The sequence below is a fragment of the Pinus tabuliformis genome, chromosome 2_2, assembly GCF_031772625.1.
Source record: "Pinus tabuliformis cultivar Carrire ecotype Pingquan chromosome 2_2, CPIR1, whole genome shotgun sequence".
Taxonomy (NCBI): domain Eukaryota; kingdom Viridiplantae; phylum Streptophyta; class Pinopsida; order Pinales; family Pinaceae; genus Pinus; species Pinus tabuliformis.
Window position 1 is genome coordinate 935,231,575 of NC_142300.1, and position 20,312 is coordinate 935,251,886.

At 39.2% G+C, this 20,312-nt stretch overlaps 1 protein-coding gene across 17 annotated transcripts in view; it reads left to right on the forward strand.

The window, feature by feature from the left end:
- Positions 1-17,101, forward strand: part of LOC149196225 (uncharacterized) — a 126,713-nt gene extending 109,612 nt beyond the window's left edge. For all 17 annotated transcript variants that reach the window (XM_089405472.1, XM_089405474.1, XM_089405480.1 and 14 more), the window contains one exon: positions 15,634-17,101. In XM_089405472.1, the coding sequence (XP_089261598.1) occupies positions 15,634-16,366 (733 nt within the window). In that variant the 3' untranslated portion in view covers positions 16,367-17,101. The remainder of the gene's footprint in view (positions 1-15,633) is intronic.
- The last annotated feature ends 3,211 nt before the right edge of the window (positions 17,102-20,312 follow it).

Below are 20,312 nucleotides of genomic sequence, written 5' to 3' on the forward strand. Positions count from 1 at the left end.
GAGGAGCCTTTCTCTAATTTTCAGAATTTTTATAGTTTTGAGGCCTCAAATATCAGTTTGCCTCCAATAGCAGCAACAATAAATTTTTGGGCAGAGCGTACAACCAGTGAGCCATTTCAGTGTGGAGTTTTCTTCATTCTCACCTGGGTTTCGTGTGCTTGATTTAGCAAGCCCAGGTGCACACATTCCAGTATATTTTGTACTCAACTTCTCATTGGATATTCATTAAAATCACTCAACTCTATGATTTTTGCTCAACAGTGTTCTAAATTTGTTGTTCTTGTGGAGATTTCAGATTGCATGTTTATTTGTTTGCTATAGCTAGTTCATGTTTTGATATTTCACCATATTTCTCTAGTTAGAATATTACAAATGTGGCAAGCTTTGAGGTTAATGTTGGCCTTTGAGGATAAAGTACTAGCCCTCCCAAATCATCTTAGTGATCTCCATCATCATATAGGCCCTAGAACAAAATAGGGTCAAGGCTAGCTTGGGGGTGTCCTAAGTCCATTTGGGCATAACAACACCTTTGCTTCTCGGTACAAAGTTTCAGCATCTAGAGGTGTATCAAGGGGGGTCCAACCATGTGGAGGCCCTTGAAAGCCCAATGTTCATCTTAGAAGGGTAACACTAGAGCTTCAAGGTCAACTCTTCTATCAAGAATGTGAAAAATGTTCTCTGAATGTTGCTGGATAAGTGTCAAGCCATCCTTCAAAGGATCTCTGTTGCATGAGTAATGAACCACCTAAACCATACGCTTAAGATCAAGTGAGATCAACATCATCAGGGATAAAAACCATTAAAGTACCATAGCAGACCATATTCAATGTTAGGGACACAAAAATAGTTCACACAAACCTTGCTTTTCAATGTCTTTCTAGCTTAGGATTTGTAGGAAAGTTACTACACTTGTGTTGGGGATATCTATACCTTTAACTTCATTAGGTGCTTCCAACCTCCAAAGGGAAGGACATTTCATAAGTAGACCCATCAATCCATATGTTCATGTGACAATGATGGTGATGGGGTGGCAAAGACTTCAAAGAAGAATAACCATGATACTAATTGAAGGGGGTCCAACCTCTCGAAGTGCTATAATGAGAAGAGAGAGCAATCATGGATGCATGAGTTACCCTTTTTCTCAACTTGCTTTTTCCACCCCTCTGGTGTCCGTTTACTTTAATGATTTATCATTTTTTCTTCCATAAGTTAAGAGACCAAGCTTGTTTTTTTCTTTTCCAATACCCCTTAAATATGTAGCAATTTCTTGCTCATTGATGGAGTATGATATTGCTGATGAATTGGGTGATGGCTAATGAGGGGGGTTTGGAGCTCATGTTAGAATTTTTCCCATGTTCTTACTATTGTTAGAAAATCATAAAGACAAAAAGATTTTCCTATCTTGATAGTTACTTCTGATTGTCTTTTAATTCTTTATATCTTCTTTTATCTTCTTATCATCAAGCAACTATCAATAGAGACACAAGATATAGGCTCTCAGCCAGGACTAAAACTGCTCTTAGGGGAAAACCCAAAACTTCTCTTTTCTTCCTTTAGAACCAAATCAAATGAGATAACCAAGAACTTTGACCAGACCAAGCAACCTCCTCCAATCCACTAAGTCAACCTCCCAAGATGACTCAGATTTCGGCCCTCCTGCTTCAGAATTTCGACCCTCTTGCAACAGTCCAGAAACTCGCACATGTGACAGAAAAAGAGAGAATTTCGATTTCTTTTTGCTTGACAAGTGTCTCCTTCGCTAGGGCTTTCTCCTTTTCTAAGTATTTCACTCTTCTCTCTTCCTCCTGCAACTGCAGATCAAAACTTTTCTTAATTGGTCTTCAACTGACGTTGAGTAGCACTGCTTTTATAGTTATTCTGTGAGGTCAAATTTTTTTAATGAGGTCGACTTGACTGGAGGGTAGGTCGACTTGGTGGAGGAGGCATAAAATACTATTTTGACTCAAAAATAAAATTTTCTTTGCCTACAAGCCCAAGAAGGGTCTAAATCATGATGACAAGGACTATGACTCTTGACATAAACCCTAGAAGCACTCAATGGGTGCTTTAACCTAGAAACAAAATAAACAAAAGCATAAAAGCCATGCTCTTTAAAAATTTTCTTTTACAATTTTTTACTTTTCTTTCTTTTTTACAAATACATTACAGTATGACTCCAACACAATTATGAAGACCGATACTAGTTACATTTCTCATCACTCCCTCTTAACTAGGTAGGTATTCATAATTGTTCAATCGGTACAAGGTTGACCTCAATTTGAAATGTTCTTTAAGAAGAGAACAATAGCATACACAATGCTTGGGATACCCTCACTGCCAAGGTATCCCCCCAACAAGGACTAAGGTGTAATCTAGGCAATTTCCACGATAGGTACCATCAGGCTACAAACTTGGTATCCATCCAACAGGTTATAGATACCATCTAGGCTTTCATGCCTTGACACCACCCCTTACAGGGATCTAGGTATCAATACCAAACTAGAGCTCCATACGATACCCTCCCTTTGGGATCTAGACATCAATTGAGATCTCAATATTAACTAGGCCACAATGTCCTTCCAAGTACCATCATACAAGCAACTTTATGGTACTTCATCTCTCCCTTTTCAATTAAATCAGATGAAAAAAATTGTCAAAAGAAACATTTACTAGCTTTTTAGGAAGAGATCAACACATCCACCAATTCAAACACGCTTCTAAAACTAACTTCTTGTTGGGAAGAGATTTCATCAATAAATCAACTACTTGTTCATCTTTTGGCACGTAATGTATCTTCACGACCCAACCAATATCAACCTTCCAATGTATATGTTCTTGTATGCTAGCCCAAAATTTTGGGGTCTTCAACTATTCTGATGCTGCTTAGGTCATCACAAAATCCAAACATATTTAGTAGCACCAAGCCTCAACGCTTTTCAAGACATCCAATTCTTGCTTACAACTTCATCAATAAAAAATAACCATCTTTAGTGCTTTAGCCTTTCTTCACTTTTACTCTTTATTCCAAGTCTTTACTATAGCTGTCACAATATGCCCTCCCTCTTAACTGGGAGATATATACTTTCTTTATCCAAGCTTCTTCTTTACTAGGGGACAAATTTATCAACACCACAACCACATAGGCTCTTTCTTTCACATTATCATATCATCAGAGAACTTCAATCTTCGAAACATCATTCCTTCTATCTTCACATGACAACAAGGTCAACTATTAATCTTTAATGCCATCAGGGTTCTAACAACTCCCTCTTTTCACCATGCTCAACATCATCATCAAGTCATCAACAAGTATGAGGTAGGTAAGCATATTCAACATCTTAAGTACCCACAAATCTTTATCAAGTACAACCAAGCACAAATATATAGGAGCATGAAATGTCAAACTAGGGTTAGCATATTATCATAGAGAGAGCATCTAGGGCTATCAAAAACTTTGAGCAAGAACTTGAACTCTAGTTATCAAATTCTAAACCTAGATGGGATATCAATCAAAAGAGAAGCAATCAACTAAGGCTGCAATCTCATGCTTTAGACTTACATCAAAATTTTGCAAGGGTTTTGTTACAAACCCTAGATTCCACCAACAAAACTAAACCATGGATATTAACAACTAAATCAAGTTAGAATTTTTTAATCACAATGAAAACATTTTATAGCTAGGGTTTCAATCAATTTTAACATAACAACCAAGTATGGGTTTCAATCATACGAAAGCATATACACCTAGTGTTTCATTCCTAGGATCTTATAATAACTATGACAAGGGTTTTTATCATAAACCCTAATTCATCAAACTCTAAAAATCTAAGATTTCATCATATATTTTAGACATCAACAACAAACCCTAAAAAGGATAGGGTTTCATTATAACATCAACAAGCTCGAAATATCTAAAGGTTAGGATTAAATAGTGAACCCTAAAGGTTAGGGTTTTACTATACTAAACAAAAGGTGGATAATGCAATAAGGCTTTATTTAATTCAAAGATTAATCACCCAAAATAAGAATCTTGATGATTCAAAACCCTAAACATGAAAGAGTTAGTAATATAACTTTAAAGGTAAAAATGATCATACCTTCTTATATAAAGATTATCTGCAACAAATCTTTGTAGTTTTAAACATACCTTGACTTGCTTCTTTTACAAACCTTGTAGGTTTCCTCATTGAAGGGCTCCCTTTGCAACAAAGATTCTTACTTCTTTTGGAGTCTTCCTCTAAATCTATCCATAATCCTTATTGCAAGCGCCATCTTGATTTTAGAGTATTCTTGCAAACTTTCCTTCCAAAGAAAACACAAGAGAGAGGATTATAAACAAGCACAAATGAAACTTAAACAAATACAGGGAATCGATAATGAAAAGAAATAAAGACTAGGATACTTATCTTTTGTGAAAAGGTGGGGAAACTCCCTCTTGATCTTACATTAACTTAGTCTTTTGAGGGATTCCTTTAATTCATCAAAACAACTCAAGAACAAAACATATTAAATCTTTAAACCCTAGAAATGAAAAATTGATCCCAGAGATAAACATAAAAGAAATTCTAAAAACAATAGCCTAAGCTATAATTAAAGGATATATAAGACTTAATCGAATAAGTCTTTGACTATGGGGTCCTCATTCTTAGACTTCATTTGAGGATTGTCATCAAAATTAACATTAGCTTGGTCCCTTTCTCTCTTCTTGTTCTTAGGATTATCGAGACATTGATTCTTGTAGTGTCCCATCTTATGACAATGATAGCATTCAATTTTAGATAGATAAATCTTCTTCTTTGGCCCCTTGAACTTCTTATTCACTCCTTTCCTTTCGACATGAGCATAGTAGGCATTTGCAACATTCTCTTCATTTTCTTGTTTACCTTGTACCAAGGAGAGTCGCGCTTCTTCTTGTATGCATGCAGACCACATTTCTTTGAATGACGGAGAGTTCTTTCAACTACTAATTCGTGCTGTAAAAGCATTCCATGATTTTGGTAATCCTAGGAGAGCAACAATTACAAGTTCCTTTTCGGGGAATATCTCAGCAATTTCTTGAAGTTCATCCTTTATACGAGCAATTCTTACAAAACAGGAGGACATTGTATCATCCTTTGTCATCTTAACTGTTTGAAGCTCATTCTTCAGACTTGCTACTTGTCCAATATTATTGATTGTGAACAACTCTGAGAGGGCATCATACATATTTATTGAAGAATCTAGAGTAGATATGTAAGGAATCAAGTTGTCCTTTACTGCATCCACAATTAAGTTCATGGCAAGAATATCACTTTCCTTGTACTTCTCCTTTCCAGCATCATCTGCTGGTTCCTTGACTTTTCCTAGTACAAAATCCAATACCTTGTTCTTTGCAAGGAGGAGGTTAGATGCTCCCTGAAGCTTGTTCTCAGAGTTCATTGATGAGGCCATAAGTAAACTTTCTTGATGACGACTAGCTATCTTTAGTTACTTTTCAAGACTTCCTTCCTTTGATCAAATGAACTTCTCTTTTTCTTATGATCTTCCTTGATGTCTTTTCTTAAGATGATGAGAGCTTGTTGATCTACTAGCTGCGTTTTTCCTTCGTCTTCACCTTAGCTCTGATTCCATGTTAGAAAATCATAAAGATAGAAAGATTTTCTTATCTTGATAGTTACTTGTGATTAGCTTTGAATTCTTATTATCTTCTTATCATAAAGCAACTATCAAAAAACATGAAGACCAACACAATAGAGACACAGGATATAGGCCCTCAGCCAGGGCTAAAACTGCTCTTTTAGGGGAAAACCCAAAACTTCTATTTTCTTCCTTTAGAACCAAATCAAATGAGAGAACCAAAAACTTTGACCAGACCAACAGACCTCCTCCAATCCACCAAGTCAACCTCCCAAGATGATTAGTCAACTCTAGTCAAATTGCTTCAATCCTGCAACAAACTCAAATTTTGGTCGTCTTGCTTCCCTACTGTAGACTTGAATTTTGGCCCTCTTGTAATAGCCTAGAAACTCGCACATGTGGCAGAAAAAGAGAGAATTTCGACTTCTTTTTGCTTGACAAGTGTCTCCTTCTTCTTCGCTAGGGTTTTCTTCTTTTCTATGTATTTTTCTCTTCTTTCTTCCTCCTGCAACTGCAGATCGAAACTTTGCTTAATTGGTCTTCAAATGAGGCTGAGTAGCACTGCTTTTATTGTCATTCTGTGAGGTCGGATTCCCTTAATAAGGCCGATTTGATTGGAGGGTAGGCCGACTTGGTGGAGGCGGCATAAAATACTATTTTGACTCAAAAATAAATTTCTTTCTTTGCATACAAAGCCCAAAAAGGGTCTAGATCATGATGACAAGGACTATGACTCTTGACATAAACCCTAGAAGCACTCAATGGGTGCCTTGACCTAGAAACAAAATAAACAAAGCATGAAACCCATGCTCTTTAAATAATTTTCTTTTACAATAAATTTTCTTTTCTTTCTTTTTGACAAATACATTATATCATGACTCAAATACAATTATGAAGACCGATATTAGTTACATTTCTAAACAACTACATCCCAACCATATTTTGCATTTTTATTTTCTTTAGTGGTGGCTACATATGGTTTTATCATTCTTTCAATTGCATCAACTTCTCAGGGTAAATTTTTAGGCCATGATTTAGATACGATGATATAAGGTGCTAGTCATAATGACCACTAACAATTGACCCAAAGAATGTATTCATTTGAATTTGTTGCTGATGAATGAAGAGGCCTCCCCACTTTGAGCAGAGCCCAAAGACGTAGTCCACATTGGACAAATTCCATTATCAAGTTTTGCGTGTTCCTTGTCTTTATGGTTTCCTTTGATTTTCCTCTTCTATAAAGTGTATGTACATGTGATTTTCATGCTCTTTTTACATGCAATTTTGAATACACCAATGAAGTAAAAGATCCCAGATCAGTTGTGGAGGGTGCCGATTGGGAATTGGGCCATGCGCACGGAAGGAAGACTCATGCATAAAGGTTAGTAGAGCCAGAATGACAATGCAAATCAATCAAGCGACTGTCGGGTAGAGGTTTGATGCCATTGTAATTTGTGGGTAATAGCCGCTAGTGGAAATTGATGTGGGAGCGACAACCTGCAAAGCTAGCCGCTGTGGGTTACTAGTCGCTAGGAGACACGGTCGATGAACGACAGGAAAATTAGACTACTATGGTTTTGGTGGTACACTAGCAGCAAGCAACTGTAAGGAGAAGTTCAATGTCCAACAAGCAGGGACCACAATAAGGGTCAAATACATTGGCCAAGAGCTCGGGAAACAAGTTACACACGTATTGTGTGTCGGCTGGTGGAGAAACATAGCTTGTAGCAGTGTTGACAGAGCACTTAGATGGTTAGCTTGACAAAGATGGTTAGCGAGACAATCAGTTAATACTAACAAAAATTAATCGTTGGTTAGCTTGACAAAGATGGCTACTAGGCTATGTTACGAGGACAAGTTGGACGAGGTAGGAAATTTTAGCCCACGGAAGGAGCAGCTTGTTCTATTATTTGAGAAGCAAGAGTTGTGGGACATCATGGAGAAGGTCGTCCAAATTCCTATAGATCCTAATCAGTTGGTTGAGTTTAATAAGATGAATGTGAAGGCCAAGAGAATAATTTTGGACTCCTTTATAGACCATGTTATACCTCATGTGATGGGGAAGAAGTATGCCCATGAGATGTGGGCATCCTTAACCAAGTTGTACTATACTTCAAACTAAAACAGGAAGATGGTGTTGAAGGAGAAATTGAGAAATGCCAAGATGTCTGAAACTGACACAGTTGCATCATACCTAACTAGGATCACTCAAATTAGAGATGACTTGGCGGCAGTAAAAGAAACTATTACTAGTGAAGAGTTGGTCAGATCAACCTTGAGTGGCTTTCCTTTGAAATAGGATGCCCTTGTTGGTGGGATCGTCGCATGGGAAAATCTTCCCATTTGGGATAGATTGTGGGATGATTTCGTACAGGAAGAGATGTGGAGACATTAAAAAACTATAGGGAAACATGATGGTAAGGATGATGAGGAGAATTTTGCTTTTACTGTAAAGGGAAAATGTAAAGGGAAGTGGGGGATCAACTTTCGTGAAGGACATGAGCAAATTGAAATGCTTTGCGTGTCACAAGACTGGTCACTATGCGAGTTAGTGTCCATACAAGAAGAAGAAGAAGAAGGCGGATCATGTGCATGCATCAACATGAACTGAGATTGATGACTTTACGCAAAAATTTGAGAAGGAATTTTCTCTAGTTTCTTGCATTTCTGACAATAGTATTGTTTAGTATGAGGACAGTGGGTTATGTCTAGTGGACAATAGAGCTTCCAATCACATGACAGAGATGAGGTTAGTGTATTGCAGTTTTTCAGAGACGGACTTAGAGTGCAGTGTGTTTAGTGGAGCTAGCACCACGCATGTAGTGAAGGGAGTTGGATGTGTCAGATTCCTACTAGCGTTAGGAGGATTTATAGAGGTGACAAGGATGTTATTTGTTCCTGGGTTGATGGTACATGTGCTCTCACTATCAGCTTTGGAGGATGTTGGATATAGGGTTTTGTTTCGAGATGGACAGGGGCTTCTATATTCAGAGGGAGCAACCTTGGATGCAGCTGTAGTGCTTGGCATTAGTGTTGGGCATGGAATCCCCCCAAAGCATGTTTTGGGGCTTAAAGCCCAAGTTTTGACCAAATCTTTTTGTAAAAGCTCCGCGAATTGTGGGCACAGAGCGCGAAATTATGATAGAGTCACAGGGTTGTCCGCCCTCATTTTGTAATGTAATGCCGGCTTAATAGACCTATTTGTATAAATAGAGCGAGGCTCTAAGTGTATAAGAGAACCAATAGGTAGAATAAGAGGATAAGAAGTCTAAGTGATTGACAAAAAGCGTAAGGTGTGTCTTTGGGTTGTAGAGTAGGCGAAGGCTCTGTACCTGAGTACGCAGAGGCCTAGTAGTCCGCTGCTGAATGCGCGGACCCCTGCAGCTGAGTGCGCAGGGCAGGTTGAGTTTGTAACCATTGGAAGAATCATTATAGAGAATTTTACCATATTTCTGTGCATCTTTTCTTGTTTTAATATATGATTGGGTATAATTTGCAAGTATACTGTTTATTTGCTGCACGAACTTATATGAATATTTTGTATAACTAATTATAACGTAAGACATCCAAGTACGCGAAGGTAATTAACTGGTATAGGAAGATAAGTAAGATCTTGGGTAATAGCACAGAGCGCGGCTCTAGCAGCGCGAAAGCTCCACAACCCCTGGTTAGGGCTGCGCGAAGGCAGTGTATCAAGGCGTAAGGAACAGGGAAGTGCGCGAAGTGACCTGTGCGCAGGGACAAACAGTGGGACCAGTCGAACCTCTCAGACATCTCAAGGGTGCGGAAACCTGGTTCTAGCACCCTCCCATACTACTTCGGGTGAGACCTCAGTCCGTGCTCCGCAGACTGTTGCTGAAAGGGCTAGTAGTACAGGGATTTGTTTGGCTAATTAACTCTGAATCTGGGTCAGGCCCCAGCAAGCCAACAATTAGGCAGGGGGAGTCATATAGGTTGTCGGGACAACCTGTGGGTATATCCAAGGGGATCTTAGATACAAGAACAATGTCAGTTAGTGAGAGGGAGCAAGTGGCGAGGAAGAGTGATTCTTTAGATACTTCTAGGAGCATCAACTTGTATGATATGACATTGATGGATCTTCAGGAGCAGATCTTCAAAGCATGGTTGGATGTGACATGTTCCCAGCTCAAGTTTCAGATTAGGTAGCAGGATAGGCTTCAGTGTCAGAGGTGGCAACTATAGATACTGAGATAAGCTTGGAGACAAATCCAGGTGGAGGAGTTTCTTCCAGAAGTACCTCCCTTGCTAAGAGGGAGTGTTGAAGTTTGTAGCACGGGCAGGTACTTCTACAGGCCTTGTGTTTAGGCATGAATAAGTCGCCCACATACCACCTTAGAATATTTGCTGATGTAACTTAGCGTAAGTTTAACTTAGGAAAAAAACACATAATTATATGTTGGCTTATTGAGCTAAAATAAAAACTTAGATAAAGTAAAATATTTACTTTAGTGATTAAGTTTTTGTTCTGTAAACTGTCATGGTCATTCCACTAGACAGTTCGTAACAATAGATTTGATAATATTATATTAAAAATTTGAGATTCTACACTATTAGAGCTTTATTAAACTTTAAGATTTGTAGATTTAACTGTAACTAGTGCATGCATGCGTATGGAAATTACGCAGAAAAGTAGAGAACGACAAAATAAGCTCACACACACACTTAAGACACAAGATATGCTCTTTGGGAAACCCTTTCGGGAGAAAACCCAGCTGGAAGGTGAGGCCACTCTGCTGTCTTTCTTTATCTGGAAATATGGCTGCAGGTACAAATAATGCCCGTGGCCTGTGGGCTGCTACAGTGCGCAGATCCTCTCTGTGTGCTCTACATCCTATCTCTCTTGGCTATCTTTGCTCAACTATGGAACAAAATACTCTCGAAAGAATGGAATGCCTCTTCCTCCTAGTGGCCCGATTATAACACAACCTGATAGCCTACTAGTGGTTAATTTTGACTACATCAAATCTTAACTAGAGTTACAATATAGGCTCTTCTGTAGTCTTTTACATCATAATCACGTGGCTATCCCCATTTCCATGAATAATGGGGGCTGACGAGACATCCTCCCGAACTATAGGTGTGAAAACAGGAAGCCAACCTGAGTGGCATAACTTTTGCATACAGACTTCGATTGACGCACTTCTTGTGCCGTTGGAAAGATCTATGTGTGTAGAATATCATGAAATGGTGCGGCGCTAAAGTGACAAAGTTTTACCCCCAAAAAACATCGTTTAATGCCTCAAAATGCTCCTGGAAGGTTTCAGACCCCGTTTTTCCAAACTGGGTCCCACCGGTAAAAATAGTCCTGTGAGTTGATTCCTCCACTTTTTCCACTCTGAAAGCATCGAGATGGATGACAAACAATATAATGATCCAATTGGGATCAATTTTAAACTTAGTTGTTGATCTCAAGTGAGGTGAGATCTAATCTCGATTGTCCATCACTTTGAGATTAGGGTTAGGGTTAGGATTAGCGTTTTGGCTTAATGTAAAGTTATAAAGGCAAGGCTAAGGTGAGGACAACACACAATAACAACACAAGATTGAGAGAGGCTCCTAGGTGAGCATGTGCTGGGTCCAAGATAGTGCAACGAGGCTGGTGATTAGTATTGTATTTTCTCAGTTGGGCCATTATTCGTGGATCGGGAGCCCAAGTATGTTCTGTGATTAATTTATTAATGAAGAACTGTTGATTGGGCAGAAATCTGTTTATGTGTGGGATTCAGATCGAGTAATTTTTTTGCTTCCGCTATATTTTTTGTGTTAGGAATTTGGTCGTGTATTAATTCCATTAATAATCGTTGAGAACCATTTACCGGGTGTTGGGTTCGGAAATTCTAACATTTACCTTTCTTATCCATTTTCTCTCTCCTTTGAATCTCGACCCCTTTAAGGCTAAGGTGGTAAACTAGGGCTTAGTGCGAATCCCTAGGCAAGGTGAGTTTCGGGGATTGGAGAGGATAATCACCAAGATGATTGTATTTGCCACAAAATCTATCCTTTTGGTGGGTGTCCACTTCAATTTCATCCATATATTCTCTTGCCCTAGTTTTTTGCGCTAAGAGGGAAACCCTAGTTTTGTCTTCCTTCAACTTGGGGGCTTCTTGAAGGTTTCATGAGCCTTGGCCTTGCTAATATACATTGCTGGAAACCTTTTTTCCTAGCCTTGACCTTTGGTTACTCCAACACTCAACCCATCAATCAAACCCTAGGTCTTGTGCCTCATCAAATAGGCCTCTACCAAGAAAGCGAATTGCCTCCCATTGGAGCCTTGAACCTAAATTGTGTTTTTCTTGTAGAAAGCCTTGTTGTGTCACCTTATATCCTAACCTTAGAATATCCATCAAGTGACCTTCTCACATATTGGGACCCCTCCCATTGTTGAAAATCTGTAAAGAGCAGCAGGTTTTGGCTGTGGTGACAGTGGGCCACTATCATTGTTGTTTCATGGTCTAGTCTTATGCCTTGTAGGGTTTCCCTCTCCAAAGCCTGCTAGATTTTTTGGCAACAAGTACAAATGACCAATCAGCTTTATCATTTGTTTTTTCAAATGCTATTTTCAAGAGAAGAATCTGCTGTGGATTCCTTTGCCCATTCCACACTTTCCCATGAAGCAAGCACTATATTGAAAATAAACTGCTCAAGAATAAAACCCATTTGCTCTTGGTTGATACAAGATGAAAGCCACTGTATTATTGTGGTTAAGACTTTGGCCAGAATCTTGTAGGAGGCATTAAGCAAAGCAATTGATGTCTAGGAGCTAGGACCTAATGGTGTATCTAGATGAATCTTCTGGGATTAACTTGATCAGTCCCTGTCTTTGCAATTCCATATTCCCTATATTCTAGAATCTAAACAGTTCTGAAGACATGCAGAACGTGTCATTATCAACAACCTTCAAATTTCAATATCTTGAAAATCTCACAGGGAAGGCCATCTTTCCCAGGGACTTCTCATCTTTCATTCTATTAAGCAGGAGGAAATTCTCTTCTAATATGTGCTCCAAGTATATCTCATTCACTACTCCACACCTTAGTAGGGATAACACTCGTCTATTATGGGCAAATCCTCACTGACCTGATCCGTCAAAGGGGTATTTTGCATAAATATTTTAAAACTGGAATGTGAATGTATCTCAGATCTTTGCCAGGTCCTCAGTCAAAATTCCCTCTGGATTATTGGGCCTGTGATTCTTTCTGAAGCATTTTTGTACTTGAGAAATACTTGGAAGGTTCACCACCCTCCACCCACTGTAAATGAGCCTTGATTCTGGCCCCTTTGGCTCTATATTCTTCCATGCATTTGAGTATACAGTCCTCCTTAGTCATCTTTTCCTGTAGGGTGACCGTGACATTATGAATATCCTCAAGAAGCATCCACACCTCAATTAATTCTGCTGTTCCTTTTTGTTATGTCTTCTTTTCAATCTAGCAACCGCCCTTCCCCATCCATGAAGGAACTTGACCATTCTTCACATAGCTGCCTCCCACCATAAGATCTAGCATCATTGCCTCATGGTCTGGGGACCAGATTGCAGACATTTGTGATCAATCAATGTACATCAGTGTTTAGAGACAACATAGGATACATTCAACTTGAAAGGAAGAGACTTTGGAAGGTCACTCCAACCACTATGGTGATAAAGGGTTATTCCATCTTTTGGAGCATTGATCCCATCTAATCTAGCTCGCACTCTTTCCATAGCCCTCCTGTTAGACCAAACAAAAATCAGCCTCCGAAATCCAGATGTTTCCGTGTCCAGTTCGCATCAAAGATTAATAATCTGGATTTACACATTGACCAGATTCTGTTTTCTCCTCCAGAGAGGACAAACAACATTCCGTCTTCGCTGCCTGCCTCTCACTCTACCATATTAAAGTCACTTAAGAGAACCCATTCAGCAGGTGGTAGTGAATTATCAATCCAATCCGACAACCGTCTACAACCTACTGCAAGAGGCACAACATAAATGGAACAAAAACCATTCACCTACATGGAAAACCTGCAAGTGCCCCCACACACTTATTATTCAAATCCGTACCACGAGGGACAACTGCTGGACTCAACTGAGGTGCTACTGCAAGAATAGTATGAAATTTGAATAGAGTATGTTCATGGTTAATGGCCTAGAAAGAACCATGCCAGCAAAAAGCCATTCATGATTCTTGAACGGTGCTCAAAGGCAGAAGTCTTGACCTCCTGCAAACACGACACATCAACACTTAGACTTGAATGAAATCCTCAATTAGAGCCTTTTGGAGGGGAGGGTTATACTCCTCACATTCTAGGAGCAAACAGTAAGATTCATCCTACAACACTGCCTTTCCTATTCAGTGCCTCAAATGTATTGCTTATCAACATCTCCTCAGCACCTGGTTAGCCATACTGTGTGCTACTGGTTATTGAATCCTTGTAAGGAATATTCTTCACCATCTTTGAAGATTTGGGAGGATGATTGATGCTTTTGTCCATTGCTAGAACTTTTCCTTTTACCATTTTGTTGCATATTACAGTCATCATGATTGTCAGCAGTTTTGAACTGATTCTCTCTGTCTGGCTATCAGCAGTCTTCAAAACTTCCTTCTTTCCTTCCAGACAGGTCTACCTTTGGGCCTATCTGGGTTCCCCCTGGGATCTTTCAGCCACCTTTTCTGAAGAATCTTCTGTGCTAGTCTGATCAGATTTGGACACTTTTCTATGAGGGCAGTCCTTGACATGATGATCTGGCACCTGGCATGCAAAACAAGAATCTGGAGAGTTAAGATATCTCAGCTGCTGATTAAAAGTTTTACCCCTGCCAACAAGCTTAGTAGAACGGTACAATAGTTTTGTCAAATTGACAGACAAACACACCTGAGGACTTTCTCGATATGTGAAACACTCTCTTAGACGATACAAATAAAAACCTTCCCAAACCTCTCTGCTACTGGCTTCACACATGTCTTAGCCTGATTCTGCATGTTGGTGAACTCAATGAAAAATGGAAATTTGGCTTGATTGAAGTTGGAAGGATTAAAATCTTCACTCAAGGATTGGACATAAATGATGGAGCCAGCGATATTCCAAATGCCTTCGAGTAGAACAATGCGGGCAGCCTGTTTTGAGCGAAATATAAGCGATAGGTAGTGATAACCTAAGACTAGAATAGGGTTCCAAGAATATATTATTCTTGTTCCTCCAATGATATTCATACTGCACACTGCCACTGAAAATCCTGTTCTGAAGGATTTTTCTGAAGGTAATATAGGATAACATCTATTTTCCGCAATGCCTGCTTCCTTTTGGTTAAGGAAGTGGCTTGATAAAGAAAGAAGAGAAGATTGGAAACGATGGAGTCTTCTTCCATATTGGCATACATTGAGTCTATGTGATATAAATACTCACACATGTTCAAAACCTTAAGGTCAGGAATCTGCAAGGGATTTTTTCCATGTTTAATCATTCCCTGAATCAACGAGTATGTTATCCTCATCCTGATTTTTGTTTGAATGCTGCTGTCTAATACACATCTTCTTTACAATCAATTATAAAATCCCGAGTTTTTATAATGGATATGTGGACCAGCAGCTGCATGGATCTACTTGCAACCATGGTATTAGTGGTTTCATGAGGGAATACCATGCATTAATCCAGCGATTGTCATCTGCTGGGACAGCTGGTCACCCATATAGCATAGTGGAAATGTTAAATTATGGAAGGGTTTCTGTTTTGATGTTATTCTCTTGAGATCTTTCTATTTTTCTATGATCTTTAAATGTTTAACATATCTTTTTGTTATACCTACTGTTATTAATTTACTCATTTCCATATATTTTCAAATGACCTAATGATCTGGTATGGTAGTTGTAAAACATTCGGCACAATTTGCAGGAAGCTCCAGTAATTTTCAAAATCTGTGCAAATATTGGTTGGTCTACTTTTGCTTCTTCCAAATAAGCTGTGCCATTTCAATTTTTTTGCAAAGCTGGGCTAATCAGTCATTATATATTTCTGCAGGTATGTTGCTCCTGAATATGCAATGACTGGGCATTTGCTTGTGAAGAGTGATGTGTATAGTTATGGTGTAGTGTTACTGGAATTGCTTACTGGAAGGAAACCAGTTGACATGTCACAACCACCCGGGCAGGAAAACCTGGTTACATGGGCTCGGCCTCTGCTTACAAGCAAAGAGGGGTTGGAAGCCTTGGTGGACCCTGCATTGGGTAACAGTCTCCCCTTCGACAACATTGCAAGAGTTGCAGCTATTGCTTCCATGTGTGTTCAGCCTGAAGTTTCACATCGGCCATTTATGGGCGAGGTTGTACAAGCTTTGAAGCTTGTTTATAATGATTCAGATGCAAGCAATGGAGGTGGATCCAGTAGTTTTAGTCACGGAGGGGAGTCTAATGCTCATGATATAGAGGTCAAGGATGACTCTAGTCAGCAGTGGCACCAAAGTATTCAGTATGTACCTGATGGTAGTTCCTTTGTCACAATTGATTATGATTCAGGTCCCCTCCGAACACAGGGACTGGAGACAGAAAGACCGCTTTCAGCATCTGCTTTGCTGTCTACTTCTGGAAGCTCGTTGAGGCAATTATCAGGATCTTTTAGGAGGCACAGCAGTTCTGGTCCCCTGAGAACAAATAAAAGTAAAAAATCCTGGTATGGAATCAGGGGTCTGGCAGGGGGTAGCATAAGTGAGCATGGAGTCAAAAGGCACGAAGATGTACATGAGCTTTGGCCATAATGCTTGTTTACATTTCTGTCACTTGGTTAAGACATGTATGGCATCCTGGTTATTCATAAAGGATATACAGAAGAAAGTGAGTTTTGGCTCCAGGTAGCAGCTTTTTAAGCCATCAGATACCTTAGCCAAAAAGTACTTTCCATGTGCTGTTAATCTGCCCATTGTATGACGTTATGTTCATATGCTGATTAGGATCTTTACTATTGATGGATTATTATAATGAACGCTAGTTGCCAGTTAAAGTGAAGTATCGAGTTTGATGGACTTTACAGATCTGTTTACCCAAATTCTTGAGCAGCATAATTTTTTGAGGGAAAGGAAAATATTCAAACAGACAGTATTTTTTCGACATTCTACAAGAAGGAAAGTTGGCCTGCTGAAGATATCGACATTTGAACATTAAGTTGCTTAAATGAGTATGGTTGATTTCTCATTCCCAGATCCATAGACCATAATTTTGGTTTATAAGGTTGTCTCAGAAACTATTGAGAAAGCAATGCATGCAGCCAACAGATTCTAAGCATTTGATCACATCTGGAGGTAGCTCACTCTAGTGATGACCCATGGTTCCTCGAGGATTTGTCTCTGAGCATCATATCCAAAATGTATTTTTTATTGTATTCTTCCGGGTTCACTTCTTAAGAGTGGAATACCGTACTTTATAATTCGTCTTCTTTGTGTATTCTTCTCAAATACACCGAGTATACTGAGAGATTCCAGGATTTAAAATTTTTTCATTTCTTTCAACTGAATATACGGAGAATTGGCAGCTTATAACCTTTGTAGTTTGCTTTTTAAGAACTTTTGTAAGATGAAGCTTTTGTATTTTTCCTTTCCTGGAGAAATAGAAGGCTGTTCTTTTTAGTCATGGAATTTATTTTCCCGCGACACGACATGTATGATTGAGGAGTGCTCTACAACTGAACAAGCTAACAAATAGATCATTGTTCTTGAACCTTGAGATTGTAAACCATGGCACAGTCATTCACTCATGATATGGAAGCCCAAATCAATTGCTTTTATCCACAAAAAGACCTGGTAGGAAACTTGGGAGCATCTCTAAATTTTCAGGGCGTAGTCTAACGAGGTGGAGGAGTTGCCCGGAAAGTTATGGAAATTCCGGTCATATTTAGAGAAAATCCCGCAAGGATTTTTGTAAATCCAAGTTATAGTTGTTAAACTTCAAAATTTTAGGTGTCCTAGACGTTTTTGATGGTGTTGAATCCATTTCCAGCATCAAAAACACGATTCAAGCACCGCCTCTACAAGATTTTTTGAAATTTTTTTGCCCGGATTCCGGCCACTTTTAGCTGTCCGGGCAATTCCTCCGCCTCGTTAGACGACTCCAATTTTCAGCTCTGGCAATGTTTTCTGGACGCATTGTTATAAATTAGAAGAACATCTGCTAAAGCATATATATAATACAACTGAAATCGTTGTTCTATCTAATAGAATGGGTAACATCTATATTTTTGAAATTTACTTCAAAGAAATATAAATAGTTAAAATGCTTGAAACTGTCGTTTTTGGTAATGCTTGACAAGTAGTTTTCTAGAAACGAATAATGAGGGGAATATCTATGAGATGCTACAGAGATTTAGTAGAAATTCCAAAACTATGTCCTCCCTACATCTCCCTTGCTTCTGTAGTAAAAGGAAAATTGAAAGAAAGAGATTGTATTATATTGTCCAGAAGTTGGTCAACAAGTTTGTTAAACACATAATATATAATATCTCAAGGGTGTTTTTAAGATGTCTTCAAGTTAAATTAATAATACAAAATTATAAGTTAGAACCAAAGATCTGTGGCACATTGTTGTTTATGTTTTTCCTATGCTTTGGTTTTGTTATGTTGGCCGCAGGGGGTTCGGGGGTGGGGGGGGGGGGGTGCGATGGAGGGTGGGGGTAGTGGGTTGGGATGTGGAGTAATCTCAAATTCTTTATTTGCAGCTTAGTTTTCATTGTCTAATCAACTCATCATACTGATAGATCTGTTTAGAAGGCATGCTAGCAGGTGGATCTGATGTCATTCAGCCACATCCCTCCTCTCCCTTGCCCAGTCAGTTGAAGGCAGAAACTGGTTCTCATCCTCAGCTATCTTCATTCTGGCTGTAGAAAGTGGCTTGAGAGTGCAGATCTGAAATAGACAACAGGAATTGGGACTACTTGAAAAAGAGAGGTCAATTTTCCCCGAGCCCTGAAGGAGTTCTTTGCTTTCGGAAAGTTGCCAATAAAAGATCCAGTTCAGTCTCATATGACCCCTCCTCAAAACCAGTCTTATATCAGCTTGGATAAGCTAGCAAGTCTCCCCAAGAAAACCTTAGTGTGTCAATCATGCTGGAGGTCTCGGTTGAGGAGATACTATTCATGAATATATATGCAAAAACATTAATTGGAGAGTTGAATGTAGTGACCTTTCCACCTGTGATGGAATGATGAGATGCATCTCTGCCTCAAAAAAGAGTTGTAAAAGGAGTTATCTTTGAACATAAAGGGAAAGACTTTTTCAGCTTGGAATTTCAACTACAGGAGTATCTTGAATGAATACAATGGGGGTGGCATGGTTCTTCAAGAATAGTGGTCTTTTTATGCAGCACTGGTTACCCCTTTATACCCCCAATGAGGCAGGTCTGACAAGATTGGATTATTTGCTTGATGATTTTAGGTCTGATCAGATTGGCTTATTTGCTTGATGATTTTAGGGTTCAGGAACTATTTGCAAAGATTCAATTTTTTTTTTTAGTAACTTTTTAAAATTTTCGAATAGTTTTGAAATTGGACTTAACTACCAATAATAACAAACATGACATGTAGCAATAATTTTGTGGAGATGAACATTCATGAGGATCTCAGAGATCACATCTTTTTAGAAGTGGGTAATTCCATCTATAGAATAGAGGTTTATTATGAGAGGGTCTCAGTCAGACAAGTTACTTATCTTTTCATATTCACAGGGAAATAGAAGCTGACTGAGTGTTAGGCTGTCTAGGAAAGCCTGCCTCCCAATGTTCAAAGACAGATGTCTGTGAGCAGGCTTTCTGTTTATCTAAGAGTAATGCAAAGCATAGTCCATAGTCTCGAGTTCTGTTCTGTTATGGTCCAAAATCAAAATGACTTATCAAAGACAATTAATAAAAGGTGCACCAAAACATAATGAGTTCGAGGATCAGGACTCGGGCTTTCTGTTCACATCAATTGGGCATTGTGGAGTCCCTGTCACCTCCTTGGGCTGGGCCTTGTCCTCTGTTTCTGCTGCAGAAGCATCCTTCCTTCCAAAAATCATTACTTCCATCTTCTGAACCCCCAATGGCTGTGATGAGTGCACATTCTTACCATCCAGTTGATCTTGCTTCTGTAAGATATCATTCTAAATTTCTCTGCTTTCAGTCCCACAGACATTGAGTTCTTTAACATGCCTATAGAGATCTGCTTTTTCCGTTCAACTGAATGTGTCTGCAATTGCCAGTGTTAGGGACAAGCTTCCCAATCTCCTCACCACTGCAACATTTGGAGTACTTCTCTTCAACGTTACCCTATTCACCATGGCCTCCACTTCGCTTTTGACTGTCTCTGCATAATAAGCATCGTATGACGCAACAGTGGCCTTTGTTGAAGAAACCTTCCTCCTAGAAGAAGTTCGTTCACCTATCTGCCTCCTTCCCTTACCCATTTGGAGTCTGCCTCTGTACTTAGCCCCAACATCTCTGCTTTTCCACATATCTGGGGCTTTATAAACTTGCTGCAGTATGCTACACCCCATGTCACTGGTCAGGCCACCAAAGTTCCAAATGAACCCCAGTTACAAACAGCTTGAGTTACATATTCCTGAACCCCAGTTACTAACAGCTTGAGTTACATATTCCTTCATCAACTCATAACAAGAAACTGATTCTCATGCTCTCTCCAGTGCCTCATAATGGCAAATAATGGTGTTCATGGGAGGGCTG